Below are 21,304 nucleotides of genomic sequence, written 5' to 3'. Positions count from 1 at the left end.
CCGTTGGTGGCTATTGGGCAACAAGACTATCTGTTAACAACATGGCACATGACTCTGTTACGCAACGCACACACGTGGGCAGCATTCATACAATGAAAGCAGTGCTGCCACACGAAATATCATCGAGCAGACCATTGGCATGCTGAAGCAATGTTTCTGCTGCCTACACTGCTCAGGAGGTGCTCTGCAGTACTCGTCCGAGCGAATGTCGAGATTAATGGAAGTCTACACATATTGCACAACCTCGCCATCATGAAGGCACAGCGGGGCGGAAAGGAAGGCTGACATTCCAATTTCAATTCATTGCCAAATCCACATTCACCAACAGTCCCTTTCTTTTGTTAATGACCATTTTGTCTGCTTGGCCACAATGCAAAAAGAAAAACCAACACAAAATAAACATTCCAAACCAGATTTATAAATGAAATTGTGCTATTTGCATACAGGCGTCAAATAATCACCCTTGTGCATTCCCTTAGTGCCTGTCTTCTATGTGTCTTTGCCTGTCCTAGTGCTACCCCAGTGGCTGTAGCATGGCTGGTGAAAGACTGCTGACTTTCAGTTGGGGAAACTACAGATGGCCTTTGAGGACAACCTCGAACAATTCTTGGCCTAGAAGGCCCAGCTTCAGACTGTACCATCTTGGCATGGATGACAGCAGTCGAAGCTGGCTGGCTGCTGGGCAACAGCAAGGACACTGGCAGAGTGGCAGGGAGGACAAATTCTGTCATCCTGAGAGAGGACTGCAGTTTGTGCTCCACTGAGCCACTGCCACTCTCGCCCAAGGGCGATGCTTCAACAGTCCTCATAATCTGTTGGAGGACAGATTGCTGGACTACTGTGACACCCCGCAAGCCCTTTTGAACACTGGTATCCGCAGCCACGATGGCAGCAGTCTGAACTTGCATGTCAGCCAGCTGAACTTGCATGCCAGAAGTCTGCGCTTCCACTCCAGCACCCAGACATTGGATGACTTCTGCTTGTGTTGCAATGGAAGCTGAGACATTGGCCATCAGACGCTGTATCATGGTTAGGTCCACAAGTGTGCGAATGGAGTTAGCCACCACTTTTATGATGGAAAAGGTGGGCTCCAAGCTCTGCGCAAAGTCTGTGCCAAATTGGTGCCAAACTCCTCCATGCTCCTTGATATTGCATGCAGGATTTCTGGCAGGCCTGCCAATGCACCAAGCATTTCATTGTGCATACCCATCAGGCTTCTTTTGTAGCCTGCCCCATCAAAGTGATCATGTGAGTCCTCTGCAGCAGAACTCATTTACGATCTCGCCCTCCGGCGAGCTGGCACCTGCACTACCCTTGTCCCCTGCCCTGGCTGCAGGTCACTCGTGCCCGGTGTCTCACCACGTTCAAATCCCACCTCTTAGCTATCCTCTAAATTACGCGCAGTGTTAGTATCTGAGCTGATGGCTGCAAGTGTGAAATCGAGTGACTGCTGTGTATTCATCATCACTAGCTTTTTCTTCCACCTGTTGCTCTTCCACCACTGCCTGGCCAGGTTACAGTTCTTGGGTATCTGAAAGGAGAAAGGCACAAGGGTAGGGTTGCAGCTTTTAAATCGAAAGACATTGTGGGCTGAGGCAGAAGTGGGATGTGCGAAGGAGGATTCGAAATGAGGATACCATCATCTTTGGTTTCAGCCCTGTCGCTGGCTACTGCCTCAGCGATGGCCACTCATGTGAGATCATTGAACTTTGTGCAGCAAGTAGTATTATGTGAGCCACAATAACCTTTTGTATTTGTCTATTTTGCTGATGCAGGTTAAGTGCCCGAAATCCGGAGTTCCGAAATTCGGAATGTTCCGGAATCCGGACACCGGGCCAATCCATGGCGGGGTAATCCGGAAAATATTCTGAAATCCGGACATTTTTTTCAACTGATTACTGCTACGAGGGGGAAAAACCCCCCCCCAAAAATTCCAAAAAATAGAAATTCACAACATTCACAAAACCCTAAATTATTGAAAAAGAATTAAAAAATAAAAACTTTAACTTGCCTTTTTTGCAAGTCTTCAAGGTAGGTTTTTTCCGGCTGCCAACTCCTGTTCTGCTGGCCCCGCCGACCCTCCCTGCTGCCGGCTGACCTCCCCCTGCACCCCCCCCCCCCGCCCCACTTTACCTCGGCCCAGGCCTTTCTGGATTCGTAACGTCAGAAAGACACTCTGAAATCCAGAAATATCCGGAACGGCCTCGGTCCCGACGTTTCCGGATTTCGGATGCTCTACCTGTATTGGTATTTTTTGAATACTATTGGTTTTTTTTGAAATTTTCTCTTCGTCCAAAACTACAAATTTATGCTCCTCTTCCCTGCAATCCTCACTATGTTGAAATAGACTTGCCTAATCATTCTAATTCATTCTTTTCTAAAACCTCAACTATGGAACTACTCATCTCCCAAACTTTTCAATCCATGCTTGACATCTTCTAACCACTACAATGTCTTGATAGATCTAGTCTTCTATTTTAAATGTTATATGTATATATATATATATATATATATATTGACTTGAGGAATGCTGTAAGATTAATCTAATCCTAGCACAAATCAGGAAGCTTATAATATGTAGTTTTTTAAGCAGCGTTTTCAATTTGACATTTTCTCAAATTATACTTGTACAAAATCATCTAATTGATCAAGAACTGTAAAGTAAGTGTTCTTTTGAATTAAAATACTGGGGGCTAGAAATGCGGTTGAAGATTTTTTTAAGGTGCTAATGTCGGCCGGTCGCTAAATTTAGCTCCGGAAAATAGTTAGTGCCGGCAGCCACAAAATTCAGTCGTTGCGCCCTGACAGTGGAGTGGAGCGCTAAGGGAAGCGTTCTCTCGGGGCGCTAGGCCGGATGAGCAACTGAATATCCCGCGCTAAAGAGCCGGCTTCGTTGCGCCCTAAGAGAGACCTTCCTGCAAAAAAAAATCGGAACAAAAACACTGAAAACATTCCTTATATATGACTCGCCCCAAATAAAGTTAAATCGCAAAAAAAAATATTAATCACACTTAACCTCATGCAGTCATTCCTTCCCTTAGTGCCCCGGGACAGTTCTGCACACCAGCTTTCTCTGGCGGTGTCACTACGGGTGCAGCGCAAACCAACTTTGTATCCGTGTTGATACCGGGGGCGTTCCACACCGACGTGGTGCTTCCGGGCAATACTCCTCAGCACCGCCAGTACCCGCACACTGAATTTGCTGAGCGGCGCTAATGCCAGCACTCGCGGTTGCAAACCCTTTAGTGCCTTTCATGAGGGGAGATAGCTAACCAAATTTCTCCTCCTAGGAGTTTCAATAAGGCAGTAAGTCAAATGACACTTTAAGCTGCAGACGAGTAACTAAAGCTAATGTTTACATGGAACTTAGAACCTCTTAGTTCATTAATCGGAACAAAACACTGAAAACATTCCCTATATATGACTCATCCCAAATAAAGTTAAATCGCAAAAAAAAAATAGACAATACAAAGCTAGGTGGGAAAGTAAGCTGAGGAGGACACAAAGTGCCTGCAAAGGGATATAGACAGGTTAAGTCAGCGGGCAATAAGGTGGCAGATGAACTATAATGCGAGGAAATGTGAACTTATTCATTTTGGTCAGAAGAATAGAAAAACAGAATATTTTTTTGAATGATAAACTTTTAAATGTTGGTCTTCATAGAGATTTAAGTGTCCTCATACAGGAAACACAGAAAGTTAGCTTGATGGTACAGCAAGCAATTAGTAGGGAAATGGCATGTTGGCCTTTATTGCAAGGGATTGGAGTACAAGAGTAAGGAAGTCTTGCTACAAATGTACAAGGCTTTGGCAAGACTGCACTTGGAGTACTGCGCAGCGAAGGTTCACTAGATTGATCCCCAAGATGAGAGGGTTGTCTGACCTATGAGGAGAGATTGTGTAGATTGGGTCTATACTCTGGAGTTTAGAAGAATGAGAGGTGATCTTATGGAAACATTTAAGATTCTGAAGGGAATTGACAGGTAAGATGCTGAGATGGGACCTGGGGGTACTTGTGCATGAAACACAAAAGGCTAGTATGCAGGTACAGCAAGTGATCAGGAAGGCCAATGGTATCTTGGCCTTTATTGCAAAGGGGATGGAGTATAAAAGCAGGGCAGTCTTACGACAGTTATATAAGATATCGGTGAGGCCACACCTGGAGTACTGTGTGCAGTTTTGGTTTCCATATTTATGAAAGGATATACTTGCTTTGGAGGCAGTTCAGAGAAGGTTCACTAAGTTGATTCCGGGCTGAGGGGTTGACTTATGAGGAAAGGTCGAGTAGGTTGGGCCTCTACTCATTGGAATTCAGAAGAAGTGAGAGGTGATCTTATCAAAACGTATAAGATTATGAGGGGGCTTGACAAGTGGATGCAGAGAGGATGTTTCCACTGATGGGGGAGACTAGAACTAGAGGGCATGATCTTAGAATAAGGGGCCGCCCATTTAAAACAGAGATGAGGAGAAATTTCTTCTGAGGGTTGTAAATCTGTGGAATTCGCTGCCTCAGAGAACTGTGGAAGCTGGGCCATTGAATAAATTTAAGACAGAAGTACACAGTTTCTTAAACGATAAGGGGTTATGGGGAGCGGGCGAGGAAGTGCAGCTGAGTCCATGATCAGATCAGCCATGATATTGAATGGCAGAGCAGGCTCAAGGGGCCGTATGGCCTACTCCTATACCTATTTCTTATGTTCTTATGTTGTTTCCCCTGGCTGGAGAGTCTAGAATTAGTGGACATAGTCTCAGTATCAGGGATTGGCCATTTAAGACTGAGATGAGGAGGAATTTGTAATTCTCTACCCCAAAGGGCTGTGGATGCTCAGTCGTTGAGTAAATTCAAGGCTGCGATAAATAGATTTTTGGATTTTAGGAGACTCGAGGAATGTGGGGATCGGAGAGTGGAATTGAGGTCGAAGGGTCGAATGGCCTCGTCTCCTAATTCTTCTGTTAAGTAATTTTAATATTGGATTGATGAAACCTTTTTTGGCAATTACGATGATTCACAAAATAAACCATGTAGTTGTTACGGCATTATCTTTTTGTAAAAGTTAATCCATTGCTTTATCCCAAAGCAGGTATAGTAATATTTTTGTACGCTAGAATAGCCCTTCCTCCCAGTCAGTGTCCTCCTTGGAAAGGAAGTACGTAGAGTCTCTTTGGATCAAGTTAGCTCCAATGTGACACATATGGCAATAAAATTGATATGCCTAGCAACTTATCTGGGACACACCTGTCTGTTTCATTAATTGGAATTGTGCTTGCTCTGTGATGAAATGGATATCAGCAGTTGCTTTTCTCCAAGTTGAGATACTGCATTTCTATCTCGTAGAGTAGCAAAGCTAAAAAGTAATAGAACCCCTCGTGTACAGTTGACCAATTTGAGTATTTGTCAGCCTGGGGTGTGAACCATCAACTTCAAGATTATGAAGTAAGCTGTATTTATTTTATGGCCTTGTGTTTTCTCATAATATGATGATGTGTTTATTTGTAATTCAGATCCTTTTGACTAAGTGTTCTTTCTTTTAAAAAAAAAAAATTTCAGGTAAAATTCTCTGTTTTCTGGTCATATATGAAGGCAATTGGAATCTGCATTTCTTTCTGGATCGTTCTATTCAACATTTGCCAACATATAGCCTCCTTATCGTCTAACTACTGGTTGAGTTTATGGACAGATGATCCAGTTGTTAATGGGACCCAACAGCATACTCCACTCAGACTGGGAGTATATGGTGCATTTGGAATAATTCAAGGTTTGGAAAAAATTACTTTGATTTGTAACGTTAATATAAAGTGAGACAAGAAAGTTACTGGTTCTGAAAATATGTTAAGGGCATCCTAAGCCAGGAGCATTTGGACCACAATTCACAGCAGTTGGGTTATTGTGATTAATTCTAAGGCATGGATTCTATTTATTGTATGTATCTAAAGTCATTGTTTTAGTTTGCCGTAAAACTGGAAGTACCACAGTTCTACATTTTCCAAAATAGTAATACAAATATGATTATTGAATATTTTTCCTTGGTAGCATAACAGTAAATTGCTCTTGAAAGCCATTCTACAAAATTATATTGTGGGGGAAAATTGCGGTCGGAAACTTCCTTCATCCGAATGCATCCGACCCGAAAAAAATCTACGAAAGTACCTGTTGGTGCCGGAGGAATGTAGGGTTCCGGTCTGAGGCTTTAATTAGCGGCGCAGCGTGCGGGGATCTGTCTTCTACGTACGGACGTATATGTTGCAACCATGTGGGCCTGCACCACCAATCACTAGGTAGAGAATAACCCCCTAAAACACCGAAACACAGCATAATAAATTAAAAAAACACCATATTTAAAATTAATTGAAATTAAATGTAATAAATGTTTTAGAAAAAAAATATTTGGAGCAATTTTTTTTTACTGTTTTAATAGGGTAAAAAATAAACTTGCCTTAATGGACAGGGTTTTTAATATAAAAATGAGTGATTACATTTAATTTTTCTGTTTCAAAAGTGTTACGCTGATAAAAGTAAGTTATGTACTTGCTTTTACCAGGCGTAAAAATTTGAAGGCGATTTGCTGGGCATGAGTTGGGCAAACAGCACAATCTTTCCTGCGTGGATGTCCATCCCCCGGGGATGGGTCGAAAACATTTGACCGATCAGAAAAGCCGGTTCTTAGTGTTTGCGAATTGCGCCCTGAAAACCAGCTTCTGCGCGGCCTTGCTGGGTGCATGCACATTTCGTACAGACCCGTCGAGGCCGCAATTTTCGCCCCCATTACATTGTAGAAAATATACCATAGCGTGCAAATCATTTTAACTCGGTTCCCAGTTGCCTCTGCTACTTTACTCTGCCCTAGCCTGACCCCCATCAATGATCAAACGATTGTTTTACGCCCCAGATGCAAACTCCGTACCATCACCATCAACTCCCGCTCCCTCCCTGGCCACTGACTTAGGTGCTACCAGGCTGTTTACAACCCAGGTATCAGATTTGACCCATGGTGAGCTTCTGACCCCATATCATCTCCATCACGAAGACTACCTACTTCCATCACCATAACTTGCTACCAGTGCCACGTGCTAGTCAGAGTAGGAATCGCAGGATAGCGCAGATGAATACATGGCTTGAGCAGTGGTGCAGCAGGGAGGGATTCAAATTCTTGGGGCATTGGAACCGGTTCTGGGGGAGGTGGGACCAGTACAAACCGGACGGTCTGCACCTGGGCAGGACCGGAACCAATGTCCTAGGGGGAGTGTTTGCTAGTGCTGTTGGGGAGGAGTTAAACTAATATTGCAGGGGGATGGGAACCTATGCAGGGAGACAGAGGGAGACAAAAATGAGGCAAAAGCAAAAGACAGAAAGGAGATGAGGAAAAGTGGAGGGCAGAGAAACCCAAGGCAAAGAACAAAAAGGGCCACTGTACAGCAAAATTCTAGAAGGACAAAGGGTGTTAAAAAAGCAAGCCTGAAGGCTTTGTGTCTTAATGCAAGGAGTATCCGCAATAAGGTGGATGAATTAACTGTGCAAATAGATGTTAACAAATATGATGTGATTGGGATTACGGAGACGTGGCTCCAGGATGATCAGGGCTGGGAACTCAGCATCCAGGGGTATTCAACATTCAGGAAGGATAGAATAAAAGGAAAAGGAGGTGGGGTAGCATTGCTGGTTAAAGAGGAGATTAATGCAATAGTTAGGAAAGACATTAGCTTGGATGATGTGGAATCTATATGGGTAGAGCTGCAGAACACTAAAGGGCAAAAATCGTTAGTGGGAGTTGTGTACAGACCTCCAAACAGTAGTAGTGATGTTGGGGAGGGCATCAAACAGGAAATTAGGAGTGCATGCAATAAAGGTGCAGCAGTTATAATGGGTGACTTTAATATGCACATAGATTGGGCTAGTCAAACTTGAAGCAATACGGTGGAGGAGGATTTCCTGGAGTGCATAAGGGATGGTTTTCTAGACCAATATGTCGAGGAACCAACTAGGGGGGAGGCCATCTTAGACTGGGTGTTGTGTAATGAGAGAGGATTAATTAGCAATCTCATTGTGCGAGGCCCCTTGGGGAAGAGTGACCATAATATGGTGGAATTCTGCATTAGGATGGAGAATGAAACAGTTAATTCAGAGACCATGGTCCAGAACTTAAAGAAGGGTAACTTCGAAGGTATGAGGCGTGAATTGGCTAAGATAGATTGGCTAATGATACTTAAGGGGTTGATTGTGGATGGGCAATGGCAGACATTTAGAGACCGCATGGATGAATTACAACAATTGTACATTCCTGTCTGGCGTAAAAATAAAAAGGGGAAGGTGGCTCAACCGTGGCTATCAAGGGAAATCAGGGATAGTATTAAAGCCAAGGAAATGGCATACAAATTGGCCAGAAATAGCAGCGAACCTGGAGACTGGGAGAAATTTAGAACTCAGCAGAGGAGGACAAAGGGTTTGATTCGGGCAGGGAAAATGGAGTACGAGAAGAAGCTTGCAGGGAACATTAAGGCGGATTGCAAAAGTTTCTATAGGTATGTAAAGAGAAAAAGGTTAGTAAAGACAAACTTAGGTCCCCTGCAGTCAGAATCAGGGGAAGTCATAACGGGGAACAAAGAAATGGCAGACCAATTGAACAAGTACTTTGGTTCAGTATTCACTAAGGAGGACACAAACAACCTTCCGGATATAAAAGGGGTCAGAGGGTCTAGTAAGGAGGAGGAACTGAGGGAAATCTTTATTAGTCGGGAAATTGTGTTGGGGAAATTGATGGGATTGAAGGCCGATAAATCCCCAGGGCCTGATGGACTGCATCCCAGAGTACTTAAGGAGGTGGCCTTGGAAATAGCGGATGCATTGACAGTCATTTTCCAACATTCCATTGACTCTGGATCAGTTCCTATCGAGTGGAGGGTAGCCAATGTAACCCCACTTTTTAAAAAAGGAGGGAGAGAGAAAGCAGGGAATTATAGACCGGTCAGCCTGACCTCAGTAGTGGGTAAAATGATGGAATCAGTTATTAAGGATGTCATAGCAGCGCATTTGGAAAATGATGACATGATAGGTCCAAGTCAGCATGGATTTGTGAAAGGGAGATCATGCTTGACAAATCTTCTGGAATGTTTTGAGGATGTTTCCAATAAAGTGGACAAAGGAGTACCAGTTGATGTGGTGTATTTGGACTTTCAGAAGGCTTTCGACAAGGTCCCACACAGGAGATTAATGTGCAAAGTTAAAGCACATGGGATTGGGGGTAGTGTGCTGATGTGGATTGAGAACTGGTTGTCAGACAGGAAGCAAAGAGTAGGAGTAAATGGGTACTTTTCGGAATGGCAGGCAGTGACTAGTGGGGTACCGCAGGGTTCTGTGCTGGGGCCCCAGCTGTTTACATTGTACATTAATGATTTAGACGAGGGGATTAAATGTAGTATCTCCAAATTTGCGGATGACACTAAGTTGGGTGGCAGTGTGAGCTGCGAGGAGGATGCTATGAGGCTGCAGAGTGACTTGGATAGGTTAGGTGAGTGGGCAAATGCGTGGCAGATGAAGTATAATGTGGATAAATGTGAGGTTATCCACTTTGGTGGTAAAAACAGAGAGACAGACTATTATCTGAATGGTGACAGATTAGGAAAAGGGAAGGTGCAACGAGACCTGGGTGTCATGGTACATCAGTCATTGAAGGTTGGCATGCAGGTACAGCAGGCGGTTAAGAAAGCAAATGGCATGTTGGCCTTCATAGCGAGGGGATTTGAGTACAGGGGCAGGGAGGTGTTGCTACAGTTGTACAGGGCCTTGGTGAGGCCACACCTGGAGTATTGTGTACAGTTTTGGTCTCCTAACTTGAGGAAGAACATTCTTGCTATTGAGGGAGTGCAGCGAAGATTCACCAGACTGATTCCCGGGATGGTGGGACTGACCTATCAAGAAAGTCTGGATCAACTGGGCTTGTATTCACTGGAGTTCAGAAGAGTGAGAGGGGACCTCATAGAAACGTTTAAAATTCTGATGGGTTTGGACAGGTTGGATGCAGGAAGAATGTTCCCAATGTTGGGGAAGTCCCGAACCAGGGGTCACAGTCTAAGGATAAGGGGTAAGCCATTTAGGACCGAGATAAGGAAAAACTTCTTCACCCAGAGAGTGGTGAACCTGTGGAATTCTCTACCACAGAAAGTAGTTGAGGCCAATTCACTAAATATATTCAAAAGGGAGTTAGATGAAGTCCTTACTACTCGGGGGATCAAGGGGTATGGCGTGAAAGCAGGAAGGGGGTACTGAAGTTTCATGTTCAGCCATGAACTCATTGAATGGCGGTGCAGGCTAGAAGGGCTGAATGGCCTGCTCCTGCACCTATTTTCTATGTTTCTATGTTTCTATAACATCGCCCTCCACCATCTCTACCTCAGCCCATCTGTCACAGAAACCCTCATCCATGCCTTTGCCACCCCAGACTTGATTTACTCCAATGCTCTGCTAGCTGGCCTCTAATGCTCCACCCTCCAGAAACTTCAACACATCCAAAAGTCTGGTGTCCTATCCTGCACTTGGTCCTGCTTGACTTTCACCTCTGCCTTTGCTGATTTTATTGGCTTTTGGTCCTCCAATGTCTCAGATTTGCAACTCTCAACGCTCTTATTTAAGTCCATTCATGGCCTTGCTCTCTCTATTTTTGTAGCTTTCTCTAGCTCTACAACCCTCCAAATTCACCCTTTCTGACTCCAGCCTTTTGTGCATCAACCCTCCATTGGGTGGCTATGTCTTCAACTGCCTAGATCTCACGCCCGAATTCACTGCCTAATACTCTTGCCCTCTCCTTTTAAAACCCACCTATTTTGACCAAGCTTTTGGTTACCCTTCCTAATATGTCCTCCTTTGGCTCAGAGTCCATTTTCCTCCTGTGCCTCTGAAGTGCCTTGGGTTGTTTTTCTATTTTAAAGGCACTATATAAATGCTGGTTTTGGTATTGCTGCTGCTTGTTGATCTGGAACTAATTTTTTGTTAACATTTTGCAGGTTTTTTTGTACTCATTTCAACGATGTTGATGAGTTTTGGAGGAATATCGGCTTCACGCCGTCTCCATGTTCGCGTGCTGTATGATGTCCTGATGTCACCAGTGAGCTTTTTTGAGCGAACACCTAGTGGTAACTTAGTAAACCGCTTCTCCAGAGACATCGATACAATAGACTCTATGATCCCAATGGTGATTAGAATGTTCTTGGGATCACTGTTTAATGTTCTTGTTGCTTGCACGATGATTTTGGTAGCCACACCAATAGCTGCAGTGATCATCCCGCCCTTGGGCTTTCTCTACATTGTTGTACAGGTCAGTACTGATGAAATAGCTGTGTTTAATAAGGTTTGCATTGGACTCATTCACAGAATTAGATTATTCAAAATGTCATTGTTCAGTGCTTCCCATCTGGTTGTTAATTATACTGGTATAAGTTTACTTTTATGCTGAACTTCGAAGATCATTTTTTTGTGCTGGGCCCAACCATATTCTGCAGCTAGTGAGAATGTAGATTCTGCAACAAGTCTCTTTATGGTTGGGAACATATATCAGTAATGAGCTGAAAATCATTAGTGATTAGGATATCCATGTACATTGACATCATTGGGATTTGGATGTAAATAAAAAGGCTGGGGAGGAATTCTGTGACAGCTTCTGTGGTTATGAAGCCATGGAGTGCTCGGTGCTCTGCCTTTCAGTAACACGAAAAAGTAATTCAGTTGATTGTATGGCTTCCTTAGTACAATAATACAATTTGCTAAAATCTGATTTAAAATGTCTTAACATCACGGACCAGTAAAATATTATCTAAAGTAATAAATCACAAACGGTGTCCTTCAATCTCCAAGTTGTTGCAAAGCAATCCTGCTAGTGATCTATTATTGTAGACATTAATTGAGAACAGAATTTTGTCTCAAGTTTAAAAGTCAACATAAAATACATGAGTACAGCAAAATTGGGGTTCAAACTTAAGTTTTTCTGTTAAGTTTTTGGAACGTTCTTTATTAATGCCTCTCAACCTGGTGGGTATTGAAAAGCAATAGCGATGTATGAAATCAACTGCAGCTTGCACGTTTTATGCACCACTGCTGCTTTTTTTTAGTGGTGCTGTTTAATTTCTGGATATACTGATTAAAACACGTTAATTCAGAGGTGTGGACTAACGATTGACTAACTAACAGCAGCATCTTTTGAGCTAGCTCCTTGACAGGTGTATGCATATTGGTCAAAATGCAAATATAGATTGGTTGCTTATGATCTGAAAATGGTATGAATGGTTATGAATGGTACGAAGTCAAATTTGAACTGCTCACTCATCCTAAATAAGTATGGTTTAGAAAAGTATATTTATGATTAGCGACAAAGTGTCATCTTCTAATGTCAGGAAATGTGGCAATGTTGCAAGTCTACAATTTAAATGGCATAAAAGTCCTCTGAGCTGTTGCTAATTGTACAATAGACACTATCTTTAAGACCATAATTGTACTTTAAACTAATTTAGTCACATTTTGCATCTGAGGAAATTACAGTAGCAATTATAAGTGATCGTCTTGTCATTCTACCCAATTATGTTGGTACTGATAAGAGGTTACATATTTTATAATACAGGTGTGACGTCCAAAATCCGGAAACCTCGGGACCGAAGCCATTTCCGGATTCTGGGTATTTCCGGATTTCGGAACGTCTTTGCCTGGACCGAGGTAGGTAGGGGAGGGACGCCAGAGGTCGGAGGGGTTGGTCGGGACGCCGGAGGGTCAGTCGGGCGGGCCAGCGGAGGTCGGGAGGGGGCGTCGGGATGCCGGAGGTCAGGGGACTCAGTCGGGCTGAGGGGAGTGGGTCGGGCTGAGGCTGGGGGAGGTTGGTCGGGTCGAGATTGGGGGAGGTTGGTCGGGTCAAGATCAGGGGAGATCAAGGCTCTGGGGAAAGTCGGTCGAGCCGGGAGAGATTGGGAGGTCGGACCAAGGCGGGGGTCAGGCGGCCGGGGAAGGTCGGTCGGGGGAGGTTGGGCTGCATCGGGGTCAGGCGGGGGGTGGGGGTCCGGATTTCGGAACATTTTCTGGTTTCCAGACGACCCTGCCACGGATTCCGGAACTCCGGATTTTGGACGTCGCCCTTGTATATGTTCTAGGTTTCATATGCTGGACTTAAAGATGGAAGACATTTTTCTGAAACGGATAGAAAAATAGCAAAAAACATTCTAATTCTCCTTTGTCATTCTGATAAATTCTAAATAGAGGCTTGGGAGCAATGCATGGAATAATTAATATGGAATTTAAAAAATTACAATAAAATCCATATGAAAATTGATTCAGTAACTTTTTGAAGATTTAAATATTTTGCATTTTGTTAATGTATAAATGAGATTTTCAAAAAGAAGCCACTAATCTTGTTCTCTTCTGTTTGGAATATGAGGCAGTGAAAACAATTTTGAGTTTTGGTACATGTTAGTAATTTTAGTGATTTACCATGTCCTTGACCCACCTACTCAACTGGCATTTATCTACAGCTGGTTTAAAGAAAAAAGGTGGCTTTCCTTGTTAATTCCAAATGTGCAAAAATGTAATTTTAAAAAAAATCAAAAATGCAGCATTCATAATACAAAATATTGCACTTATGTGATTTAAAAAAATATTTTGTTACAATTTCTAAGACTATTACAGGAGTATTTTGTTAAATGCATTAATTTTTTGCAATTTAAACAAAAATCTGTTAATTGCAGAAGTTATGCAGAGAAATAATACTGGGTTTCAAAAATGATGCTAAATACCTCAAATATTTATTACTGGCTGTTAATGGCACCAAGTTGGCAATATTTGTATCCTGCTCCCTCAGCGTCAGGTGTAAGGCAGTTCATAAGTGTACAAGAGCTTACTCTGAGACACACTTGTATCAACGTATTACTGTTTGTGACACAATTGTATCAGTGCATTAATTGACTCGATTGGTTGTAGCTTGGACTAGAGAGGGGAAGGATGTGGCAATGATGGATGGATTTATTTAGGTTGAGCTAGGAAGCCCATTGTATTAAGTCATTGTGCAGATGACTTTACTGATCTGGGTGCTACCAAGCTGTGGAGTAGCTGAGTTGAGGAGAAGTTTTGTAGTGTCAAAGATTGACCAGGTTAAGTTGATGTTGCAAAGTTGTCAATCTTCAGAATCTGGGCTTTTGGGAGGCAGAAAACTTGATTTTTACCAATGCACATCCTCTTGTTACCCTCCCACCTCTAAAATAGACAGTAGGAACAGAACGCTTAAAGAATAAAGGCATGCGAAAGCTGTTTAAATTCAAAAAATGATGGGGGATAGTTAGAATAGAGCAATATTAGAGAAAGACGAGCATTCAATTTAAAATTTAAGTAGAAAGGGAATAAGAGGAGACAAAGTGACAATAGGTAAAAGGATACAGGTAAACATAGAAACATAGAAAATAAGTGCAGGAGTAGGCCCTTCGAGCCTGCACCACTATTCAATATGATCATGGCTGATCATGCAACTTCACTACCCCATTCCTGCTTTCTCTCCATACCCCTTGATCCCTTTAGCCGTAAGGGCCACATCTAACCCCTTTTTAAATATATCTAACGAACTGGCCTCAACAGCATTCTGTGGTAGAGAATTCCACAGGTTCACAATTCTCTGAGTGAAGAAGTTTCTCCTCATCTCAATCCTAAATAGCTTACCCCTTATCCTTCGACTGTGACCCCTGGTTCTGGACTTCCCCAACTTCGGGAACCTTCTTCCTGCATCTAATCTGTCCAATCCCATCAGAATTTTATGTTTCTATGAGATCCCCTCTCATTCCAGTGAATATAAGCCTTGTCAATCCAGTCTTTCTTCATATGTCAGTCCTGCCATTCCGGGAATCAGTCTGGTGAACCGTCGCTGCACTCCCTCAATAGCAAGAATGTCCTTCCTCAGATTAGGAGACCAAAACTGTGTACAATATTCAAGGTGTGGCCTCACCAAGGCCCTGTACAACTGCAGTAAGACCTCCCTGCTCCTATACTCAAATCCTCTCGCTTTGAAGGCCAACATACCATTTGCCGCCTTCACCGCTTGCTGTACCTGCATGCCAACTTTCAATAACTGATGTACCATGACACCCAGATCTCGTTGCACCTCCCCTTTTTCTAATCTGTCACCATTCAGATAATATTCTGCATTTTTGTTTTTGCCACCAAAGTGGATAACTTCACATGTATGTACATTATACTGCATCTGCTATGCATTGGGACACTCACCTAACCTGTTCAAGTCACCCTGCAGCCTCTTAGCATCCTCCTCACAGCTCACACTGCCACCCAGCTTAGTGTCATCTGCAAACTTGGAGATATTACATTCAATTTGTCTGTCTAAATCATTGATATATATATTGTACCCCACTAGTCACTGCCTGCCATTCTGAAAAAGACCCGTTTATTCCTACTCTTTGCTTCCTGTCTGCCAACCAGTTCTCTATCCACATCAATACATTAACCCCAATACTATGTGCTTTAATTTTGCACACTAATCTCTTGTATGGGACCTTGTCAAAAGCCTTTTGAAAGACCAAATACACCACATCCATTGGTTCTCCCTTGTCCACTCTACTAGTTATATCCTTAAAAAATTCTAGAAGATTTATCAAGCATGATTTCCCTTTCATAAATCCATGCTGACTTGGACCGATCCTGTCTCTTCTTTCCAAATGTGCTGCTATTACATCTTTAATAATTGATTCCAACATTTTCTCCACTCCCGATGTCAGGCTAACCGGTCTATAATTCCCTGTTTTCTCTCCCTCCTTTTTTAAAAAGTGGGGTTATGTTAGCTACCCTCCAATCCATAGGAACTGATCCAGAGTCTATAGAATGTTGGAAAATGACCACCAATACATCCACTATTTCTAGGGCCACTTTCTTAAGTACTCTGGGATGCAGACTATCAGGCTCTGGGGATTTAGTGTCCTTCAATCCCATCAATTTCCCGAACACAATTTCCTGACTAATAAGGATTTCCTTCAGTTCCTCCTTCTCGCAAGACCCTCGGTCCCCTAGTAATATATAAAGTATCTTTTTTTATTTTCTTCGAATATTGTTTTACTTTAGTTGCTCTGGGTTGATACAATAATAAATGTATTCCTGATGTATACATGGATTTTAAAAATTTGTTTGTGTCACGGATAGTAAGCTGAAAACAGACCAAACTGGCAAGGTTTTTATGCTGAGATGTTTTTTTAGATGATAGCACCAGTATTACAATTACTGCATCCATTTCAAGTTTATTGTAACAATTGTCTTCTAAAGATGACCGTTTACCTATGAGACAATTGTACTGCTATAGATGCTTGTGACTCAGAAATGAAGATATGACAGCATACTGTATGACTTGGAGGGAAATTCTTGGTGACTACATGTTGTCAACGTATACTTAAAGGGGCAGACACATGGGCCTAGAAATTGGCCTCCTTTGTGCCTCCTGTTATCACCTCCGAGAGGAGATAATGGGGCCCCAATGACTTACCAACCGGGCACAGTGAAAGAAACGACTCCCGCTAAATTAGCCGAGAGGTTTTCGGCGGCAGTAACACCTTGTGCCACGATCTCCTGCGCCCGAAGATCGTGAAGTTAAGCCCTGTGCATAGCCCTAGTAGCGCCCCGGACCCGAACTTTGGTTCTGCCCCCTGCAGCATTGGCGGATGACAACACCCGACAGCTGCAGGAGGCATTGTTTGGGAGGCTGGGCACTTCAGAGGCACAAGATAAATGGGGATCCCAATGCAGAGCCTGAAGCGATGGCCCTTCCTGTTATATATGTAAACTTGTATTTACTCTGTACAGCCACCAGAGGGCTCATCCCCTGGAGTCCCAAGGGACCCCATAATCTCTTGGGAGCACAGATATTTAAGGAGGCCTCACAGGTTGGAGAGGCACTCTGGAGACCTGCAATAAAAGACTACGGTCACACTTTACTTTGAGCTCACAGTGTTCAATCTGACTCTTTCTCCATACATAACACTTCCCTTTAAGGAAGGGAAGGAGCCTTGGATCCCGGTAGCGCTGCATGGGACATTGTGCAGCGTTGCACCACTAGCACCCCGCCTGCGTCTTTTTAGCGCTCCAATGGAAGTGGTAGTGCATGATTTAGTGTTTCACTTCCTTTCTGGAGTGCTAACACCCAATTTGGAGCAAGCTGAGAATCATTTGCGCCTGGCGCTAATTTTTCCAGCTTTCCAGGGGTGCTCCTGAATTTCTCCCCTTGGACTTTACCCCACGAGAGTTTGTAATAAATCTAGTGAGGGTATGTGGGAAAAGCTGTAAGTAATTTTGTTTATTAAAACAAAAATGCTTCTTGTATCATTTTGGTGAAGATTAGAATTATTTTAACTCATTAATATTTATTTCTATTTTTTAGAGATATTATGTGGCTACGTCGCGACAACTGAAAAGGTTGGAATCAGCTAGCCGATCACCCATATTTTCAAACTTCAATGAAACTCTGCTTGGTGTCAGTGTTATTCGTGCTTTTGGAGAAGAAGACCGTTTTATATACCAGAATGACTTCAGGGTTGATGAAAACCAAAAAGCCTATTACCCCAGTATTGTTGCTAACAGGTAATCTAACAATATAGTCTCACTGTACTTTGGGTTATTTGCAGCATTGTATTTTTATTGGGTAGACAGTAGCTCTAGTCATTAAGGGCCCAAATTTGGCCCACCTGTTTTTTCGGCGTACTCACGTGAAATGCGCCGACTTCCTAGGATAAAAACGGCGCCAAAAAGTTGTCCCGCTGGAGAGGGGAAGGACGTGGCAATGATGGATGGATTTATTTAGGTTGAGCTAGGAAGCCCATTGTATTAAGTCATTGTGCAGATAACTTTACTGATCTGGGTGCTACCAAGCTGTGGAGCAGCTGAGATGAGAAGAAGTTTTGTAGTGTCAAAGATTGACCAGGTTAAGTTGATGATGCAAAGTTGTCAAACTTCAGAATCTGGGCTTTTGAGAGGCAGGAAACTAGATTTTTACCAATGCACATCCTCTTGTTCCCCTCCTGCCTCTAAAATAGACAGTAGGAACAGAACTCTAAAAGAATAAAGGCATGCGAAAGTTGTTTAACTTCAAAAAATGATGGGGGATAGTTAGAATAGAGCAATATTAGAGAAAGACGAGCATTCAATTTAAAATTTAAGTAGAAAGGGAATAAGAGGAGACAAAGTGACAATAGGTAAAAGGATGCAGGTAAACATAGAAACATAGAAAATAAGTGCAGGAGTAGGCCCTTCGAGCCTGCACCACTATTCAATATGATCATGGCTGATCATGCAACTTCACTACCCCATTCCTGCTTTCTCTCCATACCCCTTGATCCCTTTAGCCGTAAGGGCCACATCTAACTCCCTTTTAAATATATCTAACGAACTGGCCTCAACAACTTTCTGTGGTAGAGAATTCCACAGGTTCACAATTCTCTGAGTAAAGAAGTTTCTCCTCATCTCGGTCCTAAATGGCTTACCCCTTATCCTTCGACTGTGACCCCTGGCTCTGGACTTCCCCAACATCGAGAACATTCTTCCTGCATCTAATCTGTCCAATCCTGTCAAAATTTTATATGTTTCTATGAGAACCCCTCTCATTCATCTAAATTCCAGTGAATATAAGCCTTGTCAATCCAGTCTTTCTTCATATGTCAGTCCTGCCATCCCGGGAATCAGTCTGGTGAACCTTCGCTGCACTCCCTCAATAGCAAGAATGTCCTTCCTCAGATTAGGAGACCAAAACTGTACACAATATTCAAGGTGTGGCTTCACTATGGCCTCTCCCATGGCTTGGCCCTGCGCTTAAGAGTGCCGGCAGCTCAACGCATGCGCATTAGATGTTCTGCAGCATGGACCCGATGTCCTGTTCCTATCCCAGGCTGAGTGGTCTTACGACGCGTGCCGGGCTGTCGCACGTCATAAAGAGAGTCCCGCAGCTATCCCCGGCCGAGTGGTTTCCCGCACCGGCCGGCCTGCTGACTTCCTGGGCCGAGGCAGGACTATTATTTTTTATTTATTGGTGATTGTTGTGCTTTGTTTAGTGAGGAGAGTCTTGATGGGGGGGTGGTGGTGGGCGGAGGCGAGTTTTGATTGTGGGTGGGGGGGGGGAGGGAGAGGAGAGTTTTGATGGGGTGTGGGGGGAGAAGGAGAGTTTTGATGGGAGGTGGGGAGAGTTTTGATATAGGGGGGTGGGGAGGAGGAGCGTTTTGATATCGGGGGGAGGGAGGAGGAGAGTTTTGATTGAGGGGGGCAGGAGGAGGAGAGTTTTAATGGAGGGGGAGGGTGGAGATTTTATTTGCTGGGGGGTGATAACTGTGTAGCCAGTAATTTTAATGAGCTTGCTCAAGACTTTCCTTAACCGTGTTGATGAAAATACTTTCCCACATAAGAAATAAGCATTATGAGCAGGAGGAACTTCTATTTTTTATTTGGATATTTTGAAAAAATTATGTAAATATGTTTTGTCTCTTTACTACTTTTATTTTTGTAGTTTAAGCTTCCATGAATGCTTCTGTTGTATAGTAAATTAACTTTGCGAAGTTTGTCATATGTCCTGTATAGCTGTTTGATCCTATTCACATTCTTTAGTCAAGTCATTATGCACCTACCTGCGCTAATTTCTTAACTTTCTGCAAGGGTTTTCTGTGCGGCCACAAGTGGCCACAAACGCTGGCCTAAGTTAGTTTGGAGCAACTATTAGCTGTGCAAATTGGCTTAAATGGCCAAAACAGGCGTAGGTGGCTGGTAACGCCCCCTTTTGAACAAAATGAAACTAAACTAAAAAAAATCCTAACTAACTCACTTATGAAAATTGAATATGCAAAATGGAGATTTTTAAGATACTCCAGAAAAATCAAGTTGCTCCAAAAAAAAACTGAGCAACTCCTGCCCAAATTTGGGCCCTAAAAGTGGGCTTACTTGAAGGCCTCAGTTCAATTAGCCTTGCCAAACCAGATTTGGCATAGGTAAGTGATTCATATCACTCTTGCTCGCACCGATTTACCATAGTGGAATGCTCCAGATCTTTGGGGAGGGAGCAGAAAAGTTAATATGACCGATCCCACAATAATTAAATTAACTATTTTTATCTTGCTATCATCCCACCAGGTGGTTGGCAGTGAGACTGGAGTTTGTTGGCAATTGCATTGTACTTTTTGCTTCTCTGTTTGCTGTGGCTTACAAACATACACTCAGTCCAGGGATTGTTGGGCTGTCCATATCATATGCCTTACAGGTATGGAGAAATACATTTACAGTTCTAAATAGTTAGACTATTACTCATTATAAACATTTGTAATTGAGCTACATTACAGCTGACTTAATCTTTAAAATCATGATGGTTTACTCCTGTTTTCACATAATTGCATGATAATAGCAAGTTTAAACTTTCACTGCTTTTTTGAGGTGATCAATTTAGCCTGCCATACTTTATTCATTGAGTTTTTTTAACTTTTACTTGGGCTGTGAGCACTGCTGGCAAGGCCATATTGACTGCTTAGTTCTAATTGCCCTGAGGAGGTGATTGTGTAACTTGAAGAGGAACTTGGATGTTCTCACAACGTTGCTGCTCTTGTCCTTGGTAGTCGAGGTTGCTCTCAATGTTACCTTGCCAAGTTGCTGCAGCATTCTGTAGATCGTATGTACTACAGCCATAGTACACCAGTGATGGAGAAGGTGGAAATTGAGCCTGGTGACGGGCCAATCGAGCAAACTGCTCTGTCCTGGTTGGTGTCAAGCTTTTCGAGTGTCATCGTGGGTGTGCCCAACGGGCGTGGCACTATTCCATTACCCTCCTGACTTGAGCCTTCTGGATGCTAGAAAATCTTTGAAGGGCTCAGGAGGTGAGTCACTCACTGCAAAGTACCCAGTCTCTAAACGGTATCTAAAACGGTAGTGATAGATTTTTTAAAACCAGAATCTGGAGTTGACAATGTGGATTGAGAAATATTTTCCTGTCCTGAAGCAAAACATGACTATGACAATGGACCCTTTATTTTGTAAAGTAATCAAACTGCTGTCACGTGGAGACTTTTCAGTAATGGAATAATATCTGGAGAGATATTATGTTCCCTCGTGTGGCAACTGTGCAGTTTGTAATACTTTTGTCTTGTTCTAAGGTTGTCAGTAATGACCATTGAATTTAATTGAGAACAAGGTGTTGGGAAACATTTTGTTACTGTAACATATTGGCACTATCTTAGAATTTATATTCGGTTTGATTCAAATATGCCTAAAAAAATGTTTTACCTAACTTCAAATTTTTATATTTGACAATTTTTTAAAAATCAGGAATTTA

General features: G+C 42.9%; 1 protein-coding gene across 1 annotated transcript in view; it reads left to right on the top strand.

Moving 5' to 3' along the window:
• abcc1 (ATP binding cassette subfamily C member 1 (ABCC1 blood group)) overlaps window positions 1-21,304 on the top strand; it is a 124,636-nt gene that overhangs the window by 92,761 nt on the left and 10,571 nt on the right. The window contains exons 24-27 of the mRNA XM_070901753.1: window positions 5,548-5,755; window positions 10,995-11,305; window positions 17,387-17,586; window positions 20,116-20,242. Coding sequence (XP_070757854.1) covers window positions 5,548-5,755; window positions 10,995-11,305; window positions 17,387-17,586; window positions 20,116-20,242 — 846 coding nt within the window. The remainder of the gene's footprint in view (window positions 1-5,547; window positions 5,756-10,994; window positions 11,306-17,386; window positions 17,587-20,115; window positions 20,243-21,304) is intronic.

Source organism: Pristiophorus japonicus, chromosome 15 (assembly GCF_044704955.1).
Source record: "Pristiophorus japonicus isolate sPriJap1 chromosome 15, sPriJap1.hap1, whole genome shotgun sequence".
NCBI lineage: Eukaryota > Metazoa > Chordata > Chondrichthyes > Pristiophoridae > Pristiophorus > Pristiophorus japonicus.
This window is presented reverse-complemented; position numbering and strand designations above follow the sequence as displayed.